The 17,654-nt window shown below is 38.8% G+C and overlaps 1 protein-coding gene across 1 annotated transcript in view; it reads right to left on the reverse strand.

Annotated features, from left to right (window-relative positions):
• CDC42BPA (CDC42 binding protein kinase alpha) overlaps window positions 1-17,272 on the reverse strand; it is a 261,009-nt gene extending 243,737 nt beyond the window's left edge. The window contains exon 1 of the mRNA XM_042445935.1: window positions 15,141-17,272. Within this exon, the coding sequence (XP_042301869.1) occupies window positions 15,141-15,318 (178 nt within the window). The 5' untranslated portion in view covers window positions 15,319-17,272. The remainder of the gene's footprint in view (window positions 1-15,140) is intronic.
• Between the last annotated feature and the right edge of the window lie 382 nt (window positions 17,273-17,654).

The following is a 17,654-nucleotide window of genomic DNA, read 5'->3' on the forward strand; positions in this document are numbered from 1 at the left end:
TCACCAAGTGATCCTACTGAAACTCTGTCTGATCTCTGGAATGGGGATATAGCCAGAACAGTGGACATGATTGCCCCTAAGTGTCCTCTCCCATGGAGTGGAGGAAAGTGGGCACCCTAGTTTACTAGGGAGCTGGCAGTGATGAAACAAGAAGGACAGAGACTAGAGCAATGATGGCAGAAGACTCTGAGTGAATCCAACAGAACATGGACTAGAACTCATTGGAAAGCCTATGCTGTGGTGGTGTGGGCAGCAAATAGATCCTCCTTCATTGCCACCATTACACCTGCACAGTGTCGTCCAGTGGAGTTGTATTGAGTGCTCTGGTTTTTGGGTTTTTTGTTTTTTTACATTCTTCCCCACAAGAACAGCATGTAAACCACTTGGCAGCCCACTGTCACCATCCGAAGGGAGAAGTGGGAGATATAAATAAAAATTATTATTATTATTATCATCATCATCATCATCATCATCATCATCATCATCATTATCATCATCATCTTCACGGAAGAGAGCCTTCTCTGTGGCTGTTCTCAGGCTATGGAAGACCCTTCCATGGGAAATCCAGTTTGCCTCTTTGCTGTTCTCTTTCTGTCGGCAGGTAAAGACCTTTTTATTCAGGCATACCTTTCCACTGTAAATTAAAATGCAGTAGTATATGTGTAGTGGTGTGCTTTATTTTATTTTTATTTGTTGTTATAATTGTTTTGAAAATATTTTAGTTGTTTCAGTCATCGTTTTGAATATATTGTTATTTAATTCCCTCTTAGCTTTTGTAGAATAAGATTTTAATTTAATCTTGTTTTGAACTTTTAGATGCCACCCTGGAACTCTTCTTAGGACAAATAAATAAACAAACAAATACCATTGAGGAACATCAACAATGTAAGATATGCAATGACACTATCCAATTAGGAGAAAATAGCAAAGGCTTGGACCAATTAATGAAAGCCAAGAAAGAAAGTGCAAAGGCAAGTTTACTGTTGAGCGCTAAGATTATTTACATAACTTTAAACTAGATGATGAAGACATTTAAACATTTCAAGACTGTCCATACCTTGGCTCAGTCATTAATCAGAATTAAGACGCGCTCAAGAAAACATTACGAGACTAGGAAGTTTACCGCACCGGGGATAAAATGTTCCCCAATGTGTTACAACGGGCACGAGCAGGGCCGCGTACGGAGCATGATGGGAACCCGATGGGGCCCAGAACGCTAGTTTACCGCACAGGGAATGCCGCCGCCGCGTGTTCCCATCGCATTCCCATCGAGTTCCAGGGGACACCATTTCTGGGAACTGTTTCGAAACAGTTCCCAGAAATGGCGTCCCCGGATCCTGATGGGAACGCGATGGGAATGCTCGGTGGCGGCGGCATTCCCTGTGCGGTAAACTAGTGTTCTTGGCCCCATCAGGTTCCCATCATGCTCCGTGCGCGGCCCCACTCCTGCCCGTTCTAACGCATCGGGGAATGTTTTATCCCCGGTGCAGTAAACTTCTAGGTCTCAGAAGGGAAGCTATCAAGGAACTGGACAAGAACCTGAAGTGTAAGCAAACAGTGGTCCTTGTTATCCACTGGGATTTGGTTCCAAGACCTTCTGTGGATATCAAAATCTGTGGAAGTTCAAGTCCCATGATATACAATGACATTGTAAATGGTGTCCTTTATAGAAAATAGCAGAATCAAGGTTTGCTTTTTGGAATATTTTCATGTTGTGGATAGTTGGAATCCATGGATAAAGCATCTGTGGATATGGAGGGCTCACTATATATCACTGAATACTAAAGTTAGGATTGTCCATGCCATTTTATTTCCCAGTTCTATGTATAGTTGTGAAATAAGGACGGTGAAGAAAGCTGATAGGAAGAAAACCAGTTCATTCAAAAGGTGTGTGGTGCAGGAGAAGAGTTCTGTGAATACTGTGGACTGTTCAAAGAACAAATAAATGCGTCCCAGAGCAAATCAAACCTGAACTCTTCCTTGAAGTCAGAATGACTAAGCAAAGCTGTTATATTTTGGCCATCTTATGAGAAGATATGACTCACTAGAAAAGACAATAATTCTTGGCAGGGTAGAAGTAGAAAAAGAGGAAAACCACATTCCATATGGATAGCCTCAATCAAAGAGGCCACAACCCTGAGTTTGCAGGGCAGTTAATTACAGAGTGACCTGGAGATCTCTCATTCATAGGGTCACCATAAGTCAAAGCCGACTTGATGCCAGTTAACAACAAAAGCAAGTCCATACCACTGAGGTGCTGAATAAACCTGGCTTCTAAAATGGGACCAGAATTTTACCAGCATAAGCAACATATATACCTGAACCTGTTGGTAAACTTGGGTGCTCACAAGAAACACTCCCATATTCAGTTATGAGTTTAATCATATATCTTACATGCAAAGGAACTATTACCATGTAATGTACAAGAAGAACTTCTGGTTAATATATAACAATGAACTCTGTGCCTAAACTATTGATCTGTCAGAATAGGCTTCATTTCAGATTTATTTTAGGTAGTCCTTGCTTTTGCCTTCTGAGGTACAGTATAGTGCTTTTATGCCATCTCTTTAATGGCACTGTAATTCTTACTAGTGCACCCAGAAGACGAATAAGAGAACATACTGCTGGTGGCAAAACAGCTTCAACTACAGTTTTTTGTGAGTTTTTCAGGCTATATGGCTGTATTCTGGAAGAATTTATTTCTGATGTTTTGCCTGCATCTGTGGCTGGTATCTTCAGAGAATGGTGGCATGAAGGTGTGTGAAGTACATATACTGTGTGACCCTTGGTTGGGAGGAAGTGATTTACATGTTAGTCTGTGTGTTGGTCTGTTGGTGAATGGCAAGGCTTCAGGGTGGGAGAAGATGCGAGGAGGATTTATGTCTATTTAATTAGTGATCCATTGTCTGTTGAAACCCCCCCTGACCCTGGGTGGTTTTCATTTGCATGGGCTCAGTCTTGATTTTGGTGTTTTTTCAGGACTGGCAGCAAAACTTTGTTTACTTTCAGGGGTTCTTCTTTCCTGTTGAAGTTGTCCAAGTGTTTGTGGACTTCAATGGCTTCCCTATGCATTCTGACCTGAGATAAGGCAGGTAGGCAGACAGAGAGAGGCCTTGGCAACATCCATCAGGATGAGTCAAGCGCCAGCCAATGCAAGGCGAGTTAGGCGTGGATAAATAGAGAGGGAGAAAGAGTTGCAGAGTTAGATAGGTACAGAACTCAGAGTTAGAGGTGAGTTTTAGTGTACCCTGAGGGGATGAAGAGCCTTATTGTTGCATACCAGGGCAGGTTATGTAAAACCTGGATTAGTGGACCTAAAAATGAAGAAGAGGTGTTTTTGTTTTTCTACATAAAACGGCCCAAATCTCTACATTTCTCTTGTAGGCTAATGTGGATATATTTTGGTGGTGGATAAAGCATGGTAGGTTGCATGTAGATTTAACTTGGACTTTTCATTAATACCCTAAACGCCACAGATCTAATCTGATTTAGGAAAGTATGCAGGATCAGTCCTGGGTAGTACTTGGACAGGAGATCACCAAAGAATACCAGATGCCATGATTCAGAGGAACGTAGTGGCAGACCACTTGAGTATTCCTTCCCTAAGAAAACCCTATGAAAGCACACACATACATGTTATCTCTTAATGTTCTTATTAAATAAATGACCCTGCAAAAAATTGTCCTGCAAACAGTAAGAAAGGGGTTAATGTCTTCTAATAGACTTTCAAAACACTTTAGTTCACTAATACTGAATAAAAAAATCCATTCCAAAGCACTAAAAGAAATCGCACTGGAATATCAGCGTCCACATTTAATAAAAGCTGAACAACAAATGAATTGATCAAAATATCACATTTGTGAAAGAACTGCATGTGGCACGATATCTTAATTGTGTTTTTTCTCATTCCGTTCCCAAAAATACATTTAAAATAACTACAATATTGAAAAAATGTGTTTTTTTTTCATCACAGGCTTGGTAATTAACCAAAATAATTACATCAAGAAGCTTCTCTTGAAATAGAGGTCCACAATTTTGGGTTGTGGTTATGGTTCAGAAAAATTTGTGGAACAAGATTTATTAAAATAACAGGAAAAACCACTTACAGAAATTAGTCATGGCAACTTGTAGCAGTAACCTTAGTTACAAAGACTAAAGCAAATTACCCCATCTGAATGGAATGCATTTTATGTCTTAAGCTTAACGTTGCAAACAAACAACCACAAACAAAAGTCCTAAAGTTAACAAGGTAGCATATAACTGAATAATACAGTCACATTTTAATAGTTTATTCAAGTTTAGAAGTATTTCCAATCACATCAATAAAATAACTGTGAAACAGTAATAAAATAACTGAATGAACAGTCTAGTTCTTGAGCCAAATAAATAAATAAATGATTTAACAATATTACTAAAACACTCATTTTAATATCTTTGATATCTTTGATATCTTTCAAAATATGGCAATTATATATTATAATATTATATATGGCATATTATATATTATATATGGCAATGATATATTATAAATATGGCAATGATATATTATATTATAATATATAATTATAACAATTATATATTAGTTATATCTTAAAGTATCTGTCCCGAGCCATTGTATGTTCTAGGACAAGAAGATACAGCTAAGGTTAACACAACAGAACTCCTAAGACAGTATAAAATTCAGATAATTTTCTATATATTAATATAGTGAAACAAATCTAAAGATACAATGGTTAACTGTGGTGTGCTTAGCAGCTGAAGAACCCTAATGATAAAATTTTGGTAAGCTAGCATGTTATACCTCCATAGATCTTCTCATTGCTTAACAGCTGAAACTCTATACTGGCACTGCTTCAAGAAGTGACTGGCACTCTCACAGCTGACAGCTCTAGTAATCTATCAAGCATCTACAGTTAGCCATACCACAAAGGTAGAGTTCACTGTCCACTCACAAATCCTTCGGTGCTTACAATAGGGGAGAAGTACAAATAAAACCTGCTGGATCAGAAAACAAGTTGCTGTGGCAATTTATAATCTAATAATTTATTATGGCATAAACTTTCTTGGACTAGCAGCCATGCCGATTTTGTTCCAACAGACTACACCATCACTCCAGAAACTATATTAGAGAAAATCTATTAATTATACAGTATGCCTGATTCAGTTGTGAGACCACAAACACTAAAAGCCAAAACACGCTGCAGAAATAATGCAGTTTGAAACCGCTTTAACTGCCCTGGCTCAATACTAGGGAATTATGAGAATTTTGGTTTATTGTGGCCCCAGAGCTCTCTGACTGAGAAGGCTACATGACTCACAGAAACTATAGTTCCCAGAATTCCCTAGCATTGAGCTACGGCAGTTAAAGTGGTCTCAAACTGGATTATTTCTACAATGTGTTTTGAACCTAAGTTGAATAAAAAGTAGTTTTAGGACAAAAAGCCCCTTCCCAGCTCAATTTTTCTTTTCTTTTTTTCCAGAAAGATTTTTTTTATTATTTACTTAATAGATACATATTCTAAACTTCTCCCACAAAATGGATCTTGAAAATGAATATAACAAGTTCAAATCAAAAACATAAAACAGATTAAGCAACTTTAAAAGCATTTAAAAACAAAAAAGGAGGAGGAACACCCACTCAGCTGGATTAAAATCACTCATCAAAGCAATGCAGTTAAATTGCCAAAAGCCAGCCTATGGGCTGAAACATACCAGCAAGTATGGCCACCCCTTTTGAAGACAGATTGGGGTTGTGGCAAACACACACCATGGCCCCAATCTGCCTTGAACCTGGCTCAAATAGGAGTAGAAACACTGTGCTGCTGGAGCATCTTGAAGCCGTCCACATCTGGGCAGCCATCTACCTTCCAGGCATCATTGGAGTGAGCCGCATGTAAATGCTGCGCTCCAATGATGCCCCGAAGGGGGCTTCTTCAGCCGTCTGTTTCAGCCCTTTGGCATCCTTTACCTCTTGGCAGAATGACAGCAGGGGCAAGGCCAACCTAGCTTCTCTTGGAAGGGAGTTCCACAGCTCTGTAGAAATCCTTCCCATGCTGCCATAAACCCTAAACCTGAAGGTGGAAGGACTGAGAAAAGGTTCCCCCAACCCAAGCAAAGGATCTCAAAGTCCAAGCAGGACAATGAAAGCCTTGGAGTAGCCTGGACTCAAGTCCTGTTTTTCATATCCTTTTCTTTGTATCGTATGAACGTGTGTGTGTGTATGTGTGTGTGTGTGTGTGTATATACACAATAGCAATAGCATATGCATTTCTATACTGCTTATCAGTGAACTCAGTACTCTCTAAGTGGTTTACAATCTGTAAGCTAATTGCTCCCAACAAGCTGGGTACTCATTTTACCAATCTGGAAGGCTGAGTCAACCTGAAGCCCTCTGGGATCAAACAACCTTGTGGCTGAAGTACTGGAATTTAACCACTGCACCATCTGGGTTCCCAATAGCCTGTGTGCCCAGGGATGTTCAGAAATGACCAACAAAGCAGCAAATTGCAATGCCCCATAAGGTATATTTATTCTATTTTGAGTTGTCTGCTACATCAGACTTACAGATAAGTGAAAAAATGTATTTCTCCCCAAAATTTTAACTGGATGCCAACATACATTTATTTGTGTACATCACAGAACACATGGACTACTGTATTCAATAAGTGATCAAGAATGAACTATTACATGATATAGTGAACAACACACCGCAAGGTCAGCAGAGCAGAACACAGGGCAGTTCCTTAAGTGAACTGCAGGCTAAGCCTTATGTTGGCAGAGCCATGCATGAGTAATGGCAAGTTGTGTATTGTAACTGTAAAATTAGAAACTCAAAAGAGAATATTATGGGTGGTGATGGATCCATAAAAGGTAGCAGAAACACTCCTCTGTTTGGGGTTGCAGCATATGTTTTATACAATGAGTCCTAGTGAGAAAAAAATACTGTACTACCTGGTTCCTGATGAACTGCTGGGGAACTGATCAACATCAAATTTGGAAATCTGGCAAATTTTGCAATCTGGCAGATGCCCAGTCTGCTGCAGCCTTACAGAAACAGTACTGTTACTTAGCTACAGAAGGAAGGAAGGAAGAGACAGCAAATAGCAAAGTAGCTCAACTGCAGCAAGAACAAATATCTCCGGAGAAGTAATGAGAATTGCAGTCAGTAAATGACTTGCTCTTTATTGGGCCAAAGAAACAGGAATAAATTATTCTGAAAAAGGATGATTTCTGGTCGCTTAATATATTTTTTTAAAAATACTTCTGCCTCAAAGCCTACAAATGTTGGGATTTGTATACTTTATAGCACTCAGCCTCCTTGTTTATAGTCCAAAATTACTTTATTTATAGTATGATATTTTAGCATGTTTTCAGGGTTGAGTTGCAAACGGTGGAACAATTTGCCAGTGTACTAGATGAAATTCAGAAATTTTAACTGTTCTGACATTATTAATTTATGTGTGCATTTTATCTCACAATAATGTAGATACCTTTTTCTTTCTACTTTTATTTCTTCTAAACCCAACCTACAATCATCTCACTAAGGAAAAAAATGAGGAATTCCTAAAATTCTTGTAGATGAAGCCTTAAATATGTGTGTCTTGTTCCTATTACTCACTATAGAGAACTAGATTCTACTCCAGATCCCAGAGCCGAGCTACATCTTATGTTAACTATACTCTTTTTTAAAAAAAGAAACATGTTTAACATGGATAGTTTTAATCTGAAGATCAGCTTCATATGTTGATTTTACAATGAGAATCTCCTTTCAACAGCTTTTTAGCCCTAAATCTGATGTTTGCAGTAAACCTTCTATATAGCAGCCAGAGGGCATTTCAAGAAAAGAACAAGCATGAGACTGTGAGAAGCAGCCTGCTAAAGCACACATTCTTAAAAGCATATTTAACATAACATGTTGTTTGAGCTGTTATGGGTCTCCTGACAAGAACATACCAAATCTAACATCCTCCATCTGAAAGATTATACACCACAGTAGGTAAAAGGGTAAAATATTACTTCTTAACACCTATTATTGTTTATTTCATTTTTAAAAAATATTAATTCCTCCAATAATAACTTTAGTGAACTTTGATGAGATCCTACTACCAAACCTGACCCAATTAAAGCCAAGGCCTTTACTACTACTACTAATAATAATAATAATAATAATAATAATAATAATAATACAGATGTTTTTATATCTCACTCAATCACATGGAATTCAGGTGGGTTACAACAATAGAGTACAATATAACACAACACAATTCTAACAATATCAAAAGAATACATTACAAATAAATAAAGGTCATAATTAATCCCTTCTCTCCCCAGCGCAACTCCACTCAACTATTAAAAAAATTAAAACAAAATACAAACATATCATAATATCAAAATAAAAGTTCCGGATCCCTCCGCGTAAGGGGAAATCAGTGTATGCTGAAGCCCTGTAGGAAGTAATGGGACTCGCTCCTATGGCGCATGGTGGTGCAGCGGTGCAGCAGCGTGCACGTGCCATAGGCGCATGCCCCATTACTTCTTCCGGGAGCGTGACGGGCTCTTCCAGCATATTCTGAAAGCCATGTATAGCACGCCCACATAAAACACAGGCATGCTATACTATGTTTTGGTTTCTTAAGCCACCCTACAATTATATACTCGACTATAAGTCAACCTCATGCATAATTCAAGGGCAGGTTTGGGGGGCCAAAATTTTGGATTTTGATACGAAGGTGCATGAGTCAAGGGTAAAACGTAGGGGAATGTAACAAAGGATGAAGTAAAGAAAAGTGATGCCAAAGAACCTGCAAAATTCTGTCAGGCATAACTATTTGTGTTCATCCTAAAGCAGTGGTTCTCAACCTTTGGTCTTCTAGATTTTTGAGACATCAACTCCCAGAATTCCTGAACAATGAGCATCCTGACTGGGACTTGTGGGAATTGAAGTCCAATTTGGAGGTGCAAAGGTTGAGAACCACTGTCCTAAAGGCTACATGGATGAGAGAGTAAAGTTGGTCAGTGCTTCTTTTAGGTGCTCCAAAGAGGAATTAAGCTTTCACCAAGGGATGGTTCCTTTTTTCATAAAAGTTACAATACTTACTTTGACCTGTGGATAAATCAACTCAGTTTTTTTTTAGTCAATTTTTTGACTAAGCTTTTGAGACTTATGCACAAGTAGATGCACTATATTATGCAAATACTAACAATAAACATAGATGTCAAATCCCTACAAAAAGCTGAGTTTAAATAGCAACAGAATGGAAATGTCCAGGTGTATGTTTGTTTTTAATACTGAAGGAAACTACATGACCAAATTATTGATTCAGGTGAGCTACTGAATCACTGACAACGTAACAGTAGCATAATATTTTAATGCCAACATACTTTTATTCCTTTGCTTCCAGGTGTATAAAAGTCAATATAATTGTTAATAATGCTAGCTACTGTGATAACTGTCTACATATACACCACATACTGTACTGACAAAAGTGCTGTAGCACAGTGGCTCTCAAACTGTGGTGCGGAAACCCAAGGGGGGTGGAAGGCTTGGAGGCCCTGATCCCTCCTCTTCCAAAATCTTTTTATGTGTAAAATATATACACGAATCGAGTTAAATATTGGACTTATTTAAATAAAACTGTTCTAATTTGAATGACGTTTTTCCCTATAAAGTGTTAGAATATGAATATCCATGATTATATGTGAATGAAAATATGCACACTAAATAAACAAAATATTTTCATTCATATACTACACCAAGTGGGAGGGGCACAACATCTGTGTGTAGATGTAAAAAGGGGTCCCAAGGGTCAACTATTTTAGTACCACTGCTGTTGCAGATGTTTTAAATAGAATCTCATATGTGTGTCACAACTCATTCTCTACATCTTTACTGCAACACTGTTCTCTTCAAAAATTTCTAGTAACTCCAATTTATTAATCTAAGATTCAAGGCAAAGACCTCCAGTTCTATAGTATGAGACATGGTTAGTGTTGGAACTGAAATGGTAAATATGGTAAATCTGAAAATCCTTGCTTACTTTGGTAAAATCACTTGTTTTCAGCCTTGGCCTGATTCCCTAACAAAGGATATTGCTATTTTAATCCATAAGAATGTAATATTGGAAATAGTTTAATTGCATGATATAGGACAATATAACACTGAACTACCATAGCAGAGTGACTAGGATACTAAACTAGGAAGACCCATCAGCTCTCACCTTTGCCAGAGCTTATAAAAGTATTTTAGACTATAAGGTCCAGAAGCCCCAAGCTCTGATCTTTACCATGGCTAGACCAAGGCCTGTTACAGACTGCCAAAATAAAGCTGCTTCAGGTCTCTTTGGAGGTATGCTATTTCAATGACGCATGGATCCTAAGAGTCCGGAGGTCGCGCCAAAGCCACACTCCATTCCTAAGCACCGAAGTCCAGCTTTGGTGCAGCTTCTGGATTCTTAGGGCGCATACATCATTTAAACAGCATACCTCCAAAGAGACCCGAAGCAGCTTTATTTTGGCAGTCTGTAACAGGCCCAAATGTAGTTTAGCAGCATGCCACTTTATCCTAGCCTAAGGTCCCATTTGCAAATAGGGATACCAGCCAACATTATATGATCATAATGTTACATATATAGTGTAAAGAATATAATGCAGTGCCAAATATTATAATTTCAAAAATATACTGAAAGCCTTTCCTTTTGATTTTAATGTGATTAGCAAACTAAAGTAAGGTAAGCTCTACAGCCTTAAATTACTTTCTATATTTTTAAAGTTTTATTTGCTCTCTGTAGCTCCTATTCTAGCTCTAGAGATAATACTCACATGCTCCTTTGATAAAAATATATTTATTGTTTTAAAATGTTAACATATTTTCAACATTTTTTCACTGCTCTGGCCTTTCGTCTAATCCTCTGCATCCTGTCCTGCATTACCTCCTCCAGAGTCACCAGTATTACCAACAACGAATACTGTTGTCCAGAAGGAGAACAACAAGCTTTGCATTCTCAAATCTTTCCAGCTGGCAGGCTCCAGTTGCTACAAGAAAAAGCTCTCATTCTGACACTTAAGTATAAGTATAGTACAGGCTATCGTGTAAACATGAAGTACACTCAAATAAATACAGTGGCTCAGTACTGACACTGTCATATATTTTCAGGATTTATAAAACTGATTGGTCCTCAGGGACTGTAAGAGAACGAATTACCATAAATGGAGCATCTTCATTCACTTCATTCAGACTATTTTTAAAAGGTTTGTACATTATATTTTCTATAATTAAACACAAACAGAGAAGTAGATGTAAAGGAAAAGATAAAACGAAGCCATGTTAATCTGAAAATAATGTATTACTTCTGCTTTTATTTTCAGACATTGTTTTTGTTTTTGTGTGCCTTCAAGTCATTTCTGACTTATGGCGACCCTAAGGCCATTATTAAAGATTAGAAAGATTGAGTAACTGTATCAGTACAGATTTATGATCCTTACTACCAAATTATCTTATTACAACTCCATTATGTAGCTCAAATATTACACATGAAATTTACATTGTGCTAGGGTCTAACACAATTAACATCTGGACATCTTTAACAACAACAACAACTTTAACTAAAACTATCCCTGTATTTTCTTAAATTAAAAAAAATCCTATAAATATCACCAATAATTCTTGCATGCATTTGAAAAGATGGTCAACTGATTGCAAATGTTGATGATTCTCAACAGTAAAATGCTTTAAAACGACAAAATTAAAACTATAAAAATGACTGACTAGTTAAGAGAAATTAAAGGGAAAAAAGTAAATTACAAACTGGAAAAATAATGAACATGAAGAGAAAATCATTTCATTATGCTTCAATCTTCTCATCAACAAAAAGGGTCTTATATGCTACCATCCATATTAACATCCCCAACGACTTTACAGCATTTTCAAGACAAAATTCATCAGCTCTCGAAAATAATATGGCAAAGATGATGTAGTGGAGAAAGAAGTAAGACTAGAGGGCCACTACACTACCTCAACTGAGACCACTTTGTCTTCTACCCCATCAGCGGCCAGCTATCATTAGCCATTCCATCAAGCTATAGCACAGTAAAAGATATGAGGCATTCCTGCTTCCACTGATTGGTTCTGCTGAGAGAGAACTGTGCTAAATCTCCATCCAAGTGCAGGTTAAATATCCCTTATGTGGGCTTCTGAAATCCAAAATACTGAGAAAGTGACAGCTTTGGTGTTTCATGCACAAAATTATTATAAATATTATATATAAAATTACATTCAGTATAAAGTATAGACAAAACATAAATAAATTTTCATATTTAGATTTGTATTCATTATGTATATGCAAAGATTCCAAAATCCAAAATACTTCTAGTCCCAAGCCTTTCACATAAGGGAAACTCAACCTGTAGGTCATTATAAGAAAGTTGTCACTTTAAAAACTAAACACCTTGCCTCAGGCTGATCCCCTCCCTGTTGGGACTATAACTCCCTTCATTCCTAACCAACACACCACCCCCAGAACGACACTTCTGAAGGGCATCAGCGTAGAAAAGTGGGACCCTCCTATTATTAAAAATGTTTTTAGACTACAAACAGGGATCATTTCAATTAGTACTGTATTATTGATAGTATAGTGGTTTGAACATTGGATAACAGCTCTGGAGACCATGGTTCAAATCTCTGCTCAGCCATGAAACTGCACTGAGTGATCTTGGGCAAATCACACTCTCTCAGCCTCAGAGGAAGGCAATGTCAAACTACCTCTGAAGAATTCAAAGATATAGCCATGCCAGTCTGTGGAATCAGTATGTAGAGAGATCTTGTACCACCTTTGAGACTAACTGAAAGAAAGAAGTTGGCAGCATGAGCTTTCGTAGACTTAAGTCTACTTCTTCAGATGCTTCCTCTGCACAAATCTTGCCAATAAAGCATTGTGACAGGTTCACCTTCTGTTTGCCCTAAGTCAGAAACCAGGCACAAAAACAACAACCTGGGAGCCTTTTCATCTAAAGAGAGGAGCAACACTTTTTAAAGAAATAAACTGCCCGTCTCCTAAATAATAATCATGCCAAGATCATTTGAACGTCTTCATGATGATGTCACTATAATATTAAATATATGGATGGGCTATTGCAACCCTTACAAGCTTTCTGCAAAGCTATTAAGTTAATTAATTTTAATGTTAAGCTAAATAACATGACAGTTCTGAGTGTTTTCACAGAGAACTCCTGTTCACATTAATTGTAACTTTAATGTAAAGAAAATGACAATTAAGAGAGGGATTCCACAGAAAATTCTTATTTTCACAGATTCAAAGCAGAACTACTGACTCCTGGAAATCATGGGAGAAAGCCTGTAGCCCTTGATTCTAGCCAGTAGACATTTTGTAGGTCCTAGAAAATTTGTAGTATCCCACAATTTAACTTCACATACCCTTTCTTACATCTTTTGTCTACAATGAATTTGTTATCAGGAAAAAAACCAATACTTTCTTCCTAGAAATGAAAATGTGGAAGAATACATTAAATTTAAAAACTAGATAACTGCACATGTACAAGTGTATTAGCATCTTTTCAACAAGGTATTTCATCTCTTAGCACCGTCCTGTATAGGTTCTTTATAAGCATACTAAAATCAAACAACTGCGGGTACCATGAAATGCTTTTACTTGTCAAAGAACTATGCCAGAGAAGATAAAACTGTCACATTTACTGTGACAGGTCCTTAATATCATGCTATACTGATTTGTTTATCATAGATCCAAAACCCACTGCAGAAATAATCCAGATTGAGGCTGCTTTAACTGCCCTGGCTCTATGCTAGGGAATCCTGGGAACTGTAGTCTTGTGAGACATTTAGGCTTCTCTGTCAGAGAGCTCTGGTGCCACAATAAACTACAATTCCCAGGATTCCCTAGCACTGAGCCAGGGCAGTTAAAGCAGTCTCAGATTGGATTATTTCTGCAGTGTGTTTTGGACCCTAGTTCACTACTTCACTCATCTGTTCACTGAAAACTGTTCAGTGTCATTTGTTGTAAGCTATGTTTTCAATGCTGGGAGAGGGATTCACATCAGAAGTTGTTTAATTCCATCCCAGATATGCAATCAACAGTCACAATCTTATTTTCTTTTAAGAGTCATATGTTCAGGAATATAACTTACTATCAAGCTGCACACCAAACAGTGCCATAACTGATGCAGAGATGACTAAGTATCTAAGAAACACAGACGTTCCCCTCCGAAAATCTTGTGCTAAAAAACCAGCAGCACTCAGTGGGAACTCAGTCTGCCCTGCAATCCGTTTCTTCTGACTGCAGAACCAAAAATAATGGATTTCTTTCAACAAGACTATTATAAATATCCTAGCCAACCATTGCATCTGTCCAGTTCTATGTCACACAGTTAAAAAAAAAAAGATTTTAAAAAGGCTGTAGTCCACTTGTGGAATTTTGCCAAACATCTTTTAAACATAATGTTTATCTACAGTATCACTTTGACACGTAAAGGTCACACAATAACTGTTTTCATGTGACTTCATCTCCTGCGCTTCTAAGCACTGTAAAGAAGGAAATAATGTCACAATGCCAATACTGTTCAGTCACCAACTCTCACTTGATCCTCATTTAAAAAAAAATCTCTTAAGTATTTCAGCACAGTTTCAGGAGTGTGAAGATTCAAATATGCCTGTTTATATTTGAGATAGGCCAAAAGTAGCTTAGGCTAGACCTCACCCTGTTTCCCCCCACTATTCCTATATTTAGATATGTCAAATGTTCCAGGTAAATACCATATAATTTTACTCTTTTTCTTTTGTCCATTGCACAGCATGCATATAAAAGAGAAGGAGAAAGAGGCAGACCAAATGAAACGTTGCCTTCATCCTTTCTATAGATATGCTCTTTAAATGTTGGGCCTTAAAAAACCATGGATACTGACAGCAACAAAACCAATGACTTATTACTGCCTGGAAAAAACACATCTGGAATCTTGATATAAAACTATGGTTACTTACCAATTTAAAAATTATAAAATACAGACCTCCATGACAACGAAATTATAACCATATGTCAGTTAAGTATAAATCACGCGAAACGTCAGAAAATGAACCGGATAGAGCAATTATGAAGTGTATATGGTTGACTTACCCCATTCTAGATATTCCATAATATTCTTTTCTCTCCTCAAAGGCGAGTTATTACATTCATCGTAAAGGCAGATCAGTATATCCAGCAAGGTTTCCACACTAAAGCATTGTCCATTTGTCTGAGTTGGTCCATCCAAAATAAACTGCTCCAACTGTCTCAAGCGCACTTCTCCAGACATGGTTGCTTCAGTTTTTAACAGGCCTCCTCTCTCAATTATTACGGTTAGTTAGATTTCCAAAGCCTAACGCATGAGAACAAGGACAGTTCCTAAAAAAAGTCAGTGCTCCGACGATGGTCCTGAAAGTACAATCCATCCCAGAATCCCCATTCTGAGAACTATATCTTGGTCAGTTCTTCCACAGCCATGTACAATATATACACAATATTAAAAGGAGAATAATAATAATAATAATAATAATAATAAGCCTAAAATCTCTTTTTAATACATTTGAAAGAAGATATATACTTTATACATTTAAATAATAATAATAATAATTAAAAAAATTCAATCCAAGACTGAATCCACTCTTCCCTCCTATATATATAGATAGATAGATAGATATAGATAAGATAGATTTTTTAATGGTCTCCTCCTTCATTCGAAATTCAGAACATGCAACATAATCCCGAAATGAATCCTACTGCACCATGAAAGTGTAAAATCACCCCCCAATTCAGTCTGCATCAGCAATCCAAGGAATGAGCAGCAGACAGATCCTCGAAGCTGGGAGGGCAAGGAAGGAAAGCTATAGGATTTGGGAGGTCTAGTGCTGGAGAATATCCTCCTCCGCCACCTCCACCATCTTCACCTCCACCATCTTTGCCGCCTCCGCCTCCCCAGCCTCCTCCTCTCCCACCCCTTGCAAAATGCATCAGTGGCAATTCCTCCCAGAAGGGGGTGGGAGGGGAGAAGTATATATTTGGGGGACAGGGGTAAGAAGAAAAGAAAAAAAACACCACAAGAGGTCTTCCTTTGGGGTTGTCTTCCTGGGGAAGAAGAAGAAGAAGAAGAAGAAGAAGAAGAAACAGCTCCTTTCTGTTCCCAAGAAATCTTCTTTCAAGGCTCTTCAGCCAGCCAGGAAAACACCACACAGTCCCAAAGCCTTCATTTCCTTACAAACCCCTCCCTGATATTGGGAGTTGAGGGGCAAATGGTAAGGAAAAGGGGGAGAGAAATAATAATAATAACCCTCCCTAATATTGGGAGTAGAGAGGTAAGTGATAAGGAGGAGGGGAAAAGAAATACAGTAAAGATAATAATAATAATAACTCTCCCTAATGTTGGGAGTCGAGGGGTAAAAGGTAAGGATGGTGGGGTAAGTAAGAATAATTATAATAACCTTCCCTAATATTGGGAGTAGAGAGGAAGGCGGTAAGGATGAGAAGGAAATAAGTAAGAATAATAATTATAACAAACCCTGCCTAATATCGGGAGCAGAGAGGCAAATGGTAAAGATGAGGGGGAAAGAAATAAAAATAATAACACAAAATAACCCCCTAGTATTGAGGGTAGAGGGGTCGGCTGTTAAGGAAAGTAGTAGTAGTAATAATAATAACAACAATACCCCCCTCCCCCTTCTCTCTTTTTCGTGTATAAATCAACACGCCCTGCTAAAGGAGGAGAAGGAGAAGGAGAAGGAGGAGGCTGGGCTAATAATAATCCTAGCAAATCCTCTCCATCATGTCGGTGCCTGGTCTGGCGGAGAAGAGGAAGCAGGCAGGCAAGGCAAGGAGGGTGGCTGAGATTGTCACGACATTATTATGGGCTCCTTCTTCATCTTCTTGCTGCTGTTTTCCTCCTCCCAGCAGCCGTCCTTCAGAAGATGCTGATCATGGTGCTGCCGCTGCTGTTTCCCAAAGAAGAAGATGCTCCCTTTGCCTTCAGTCAGTGCTGCCCTCCCCCATCCTCCTCCTCCTCCTCCTCCTGGGTGCTGCTCAGGGCATCTTCCTCTTCTTCTTCGGGGGGGGGGGGGCAAAACAGGGCGACGAAGCTGGAGTATCCCTTGCCTCCGTGTCCTTCTTGCTGTCCTCTTCCTCCCACGCTCCTCCACTCCTCACATTATCCTCCTCCTCACCCACCCACAGGCTCCTATCACTGCTGCTGCTGCTGCTGCTGCTGCTGGCGTCTCAGGATCCAACATGGCGGACGCTCCCCTCCCTCCCTCCTTCCTTTTCCAGCCACTGAGCGAGCAAAGCTGCAGAGGCACAGAGAGAGGGAGAGAGCGGCTGGAAAGCTGTGGGGAACGAGAGAGAGAGGAGGGAGCGGAGAGCTATAGGACGCTGCGGGGATGCTTTCCCTGTCCTTGCAGCAGGGGATGCAGGGATACTGGAGGACTGAGGGGAGCGGAAACGCCCTGCGGGCTCCTGCTGCTCCTGCGCCTGCTGCTGTAGGACCAGGTTGCTAGGCAGTCTAGTTGGGAGCTCCTGTGCTGCTCCAAGTTTACCTCAGAAGCACAAACACAAACACACACTGTTCCCGCATAGAAGCGGTTTCCACTCTTTGTTGTGGTGGTG

The sequence above is a fragment of the Sceloporus undulatus genome, chromosome 1, assembly GCF_019175285.1.
Source record: "Sceloporus undulatus isolate JIND9_A2432 ecotype Alabama chromosome 1, SceUnd_v1.1, whole genome shotgun sequence".
Taxonomy (NCBI): domain Eukaryota; kingdom Metazoa; phylum Chordata; class Lepidosauria; order Squamata; family Phrynosomatidae; genus Sceloporus; species Sceloporus undulatus.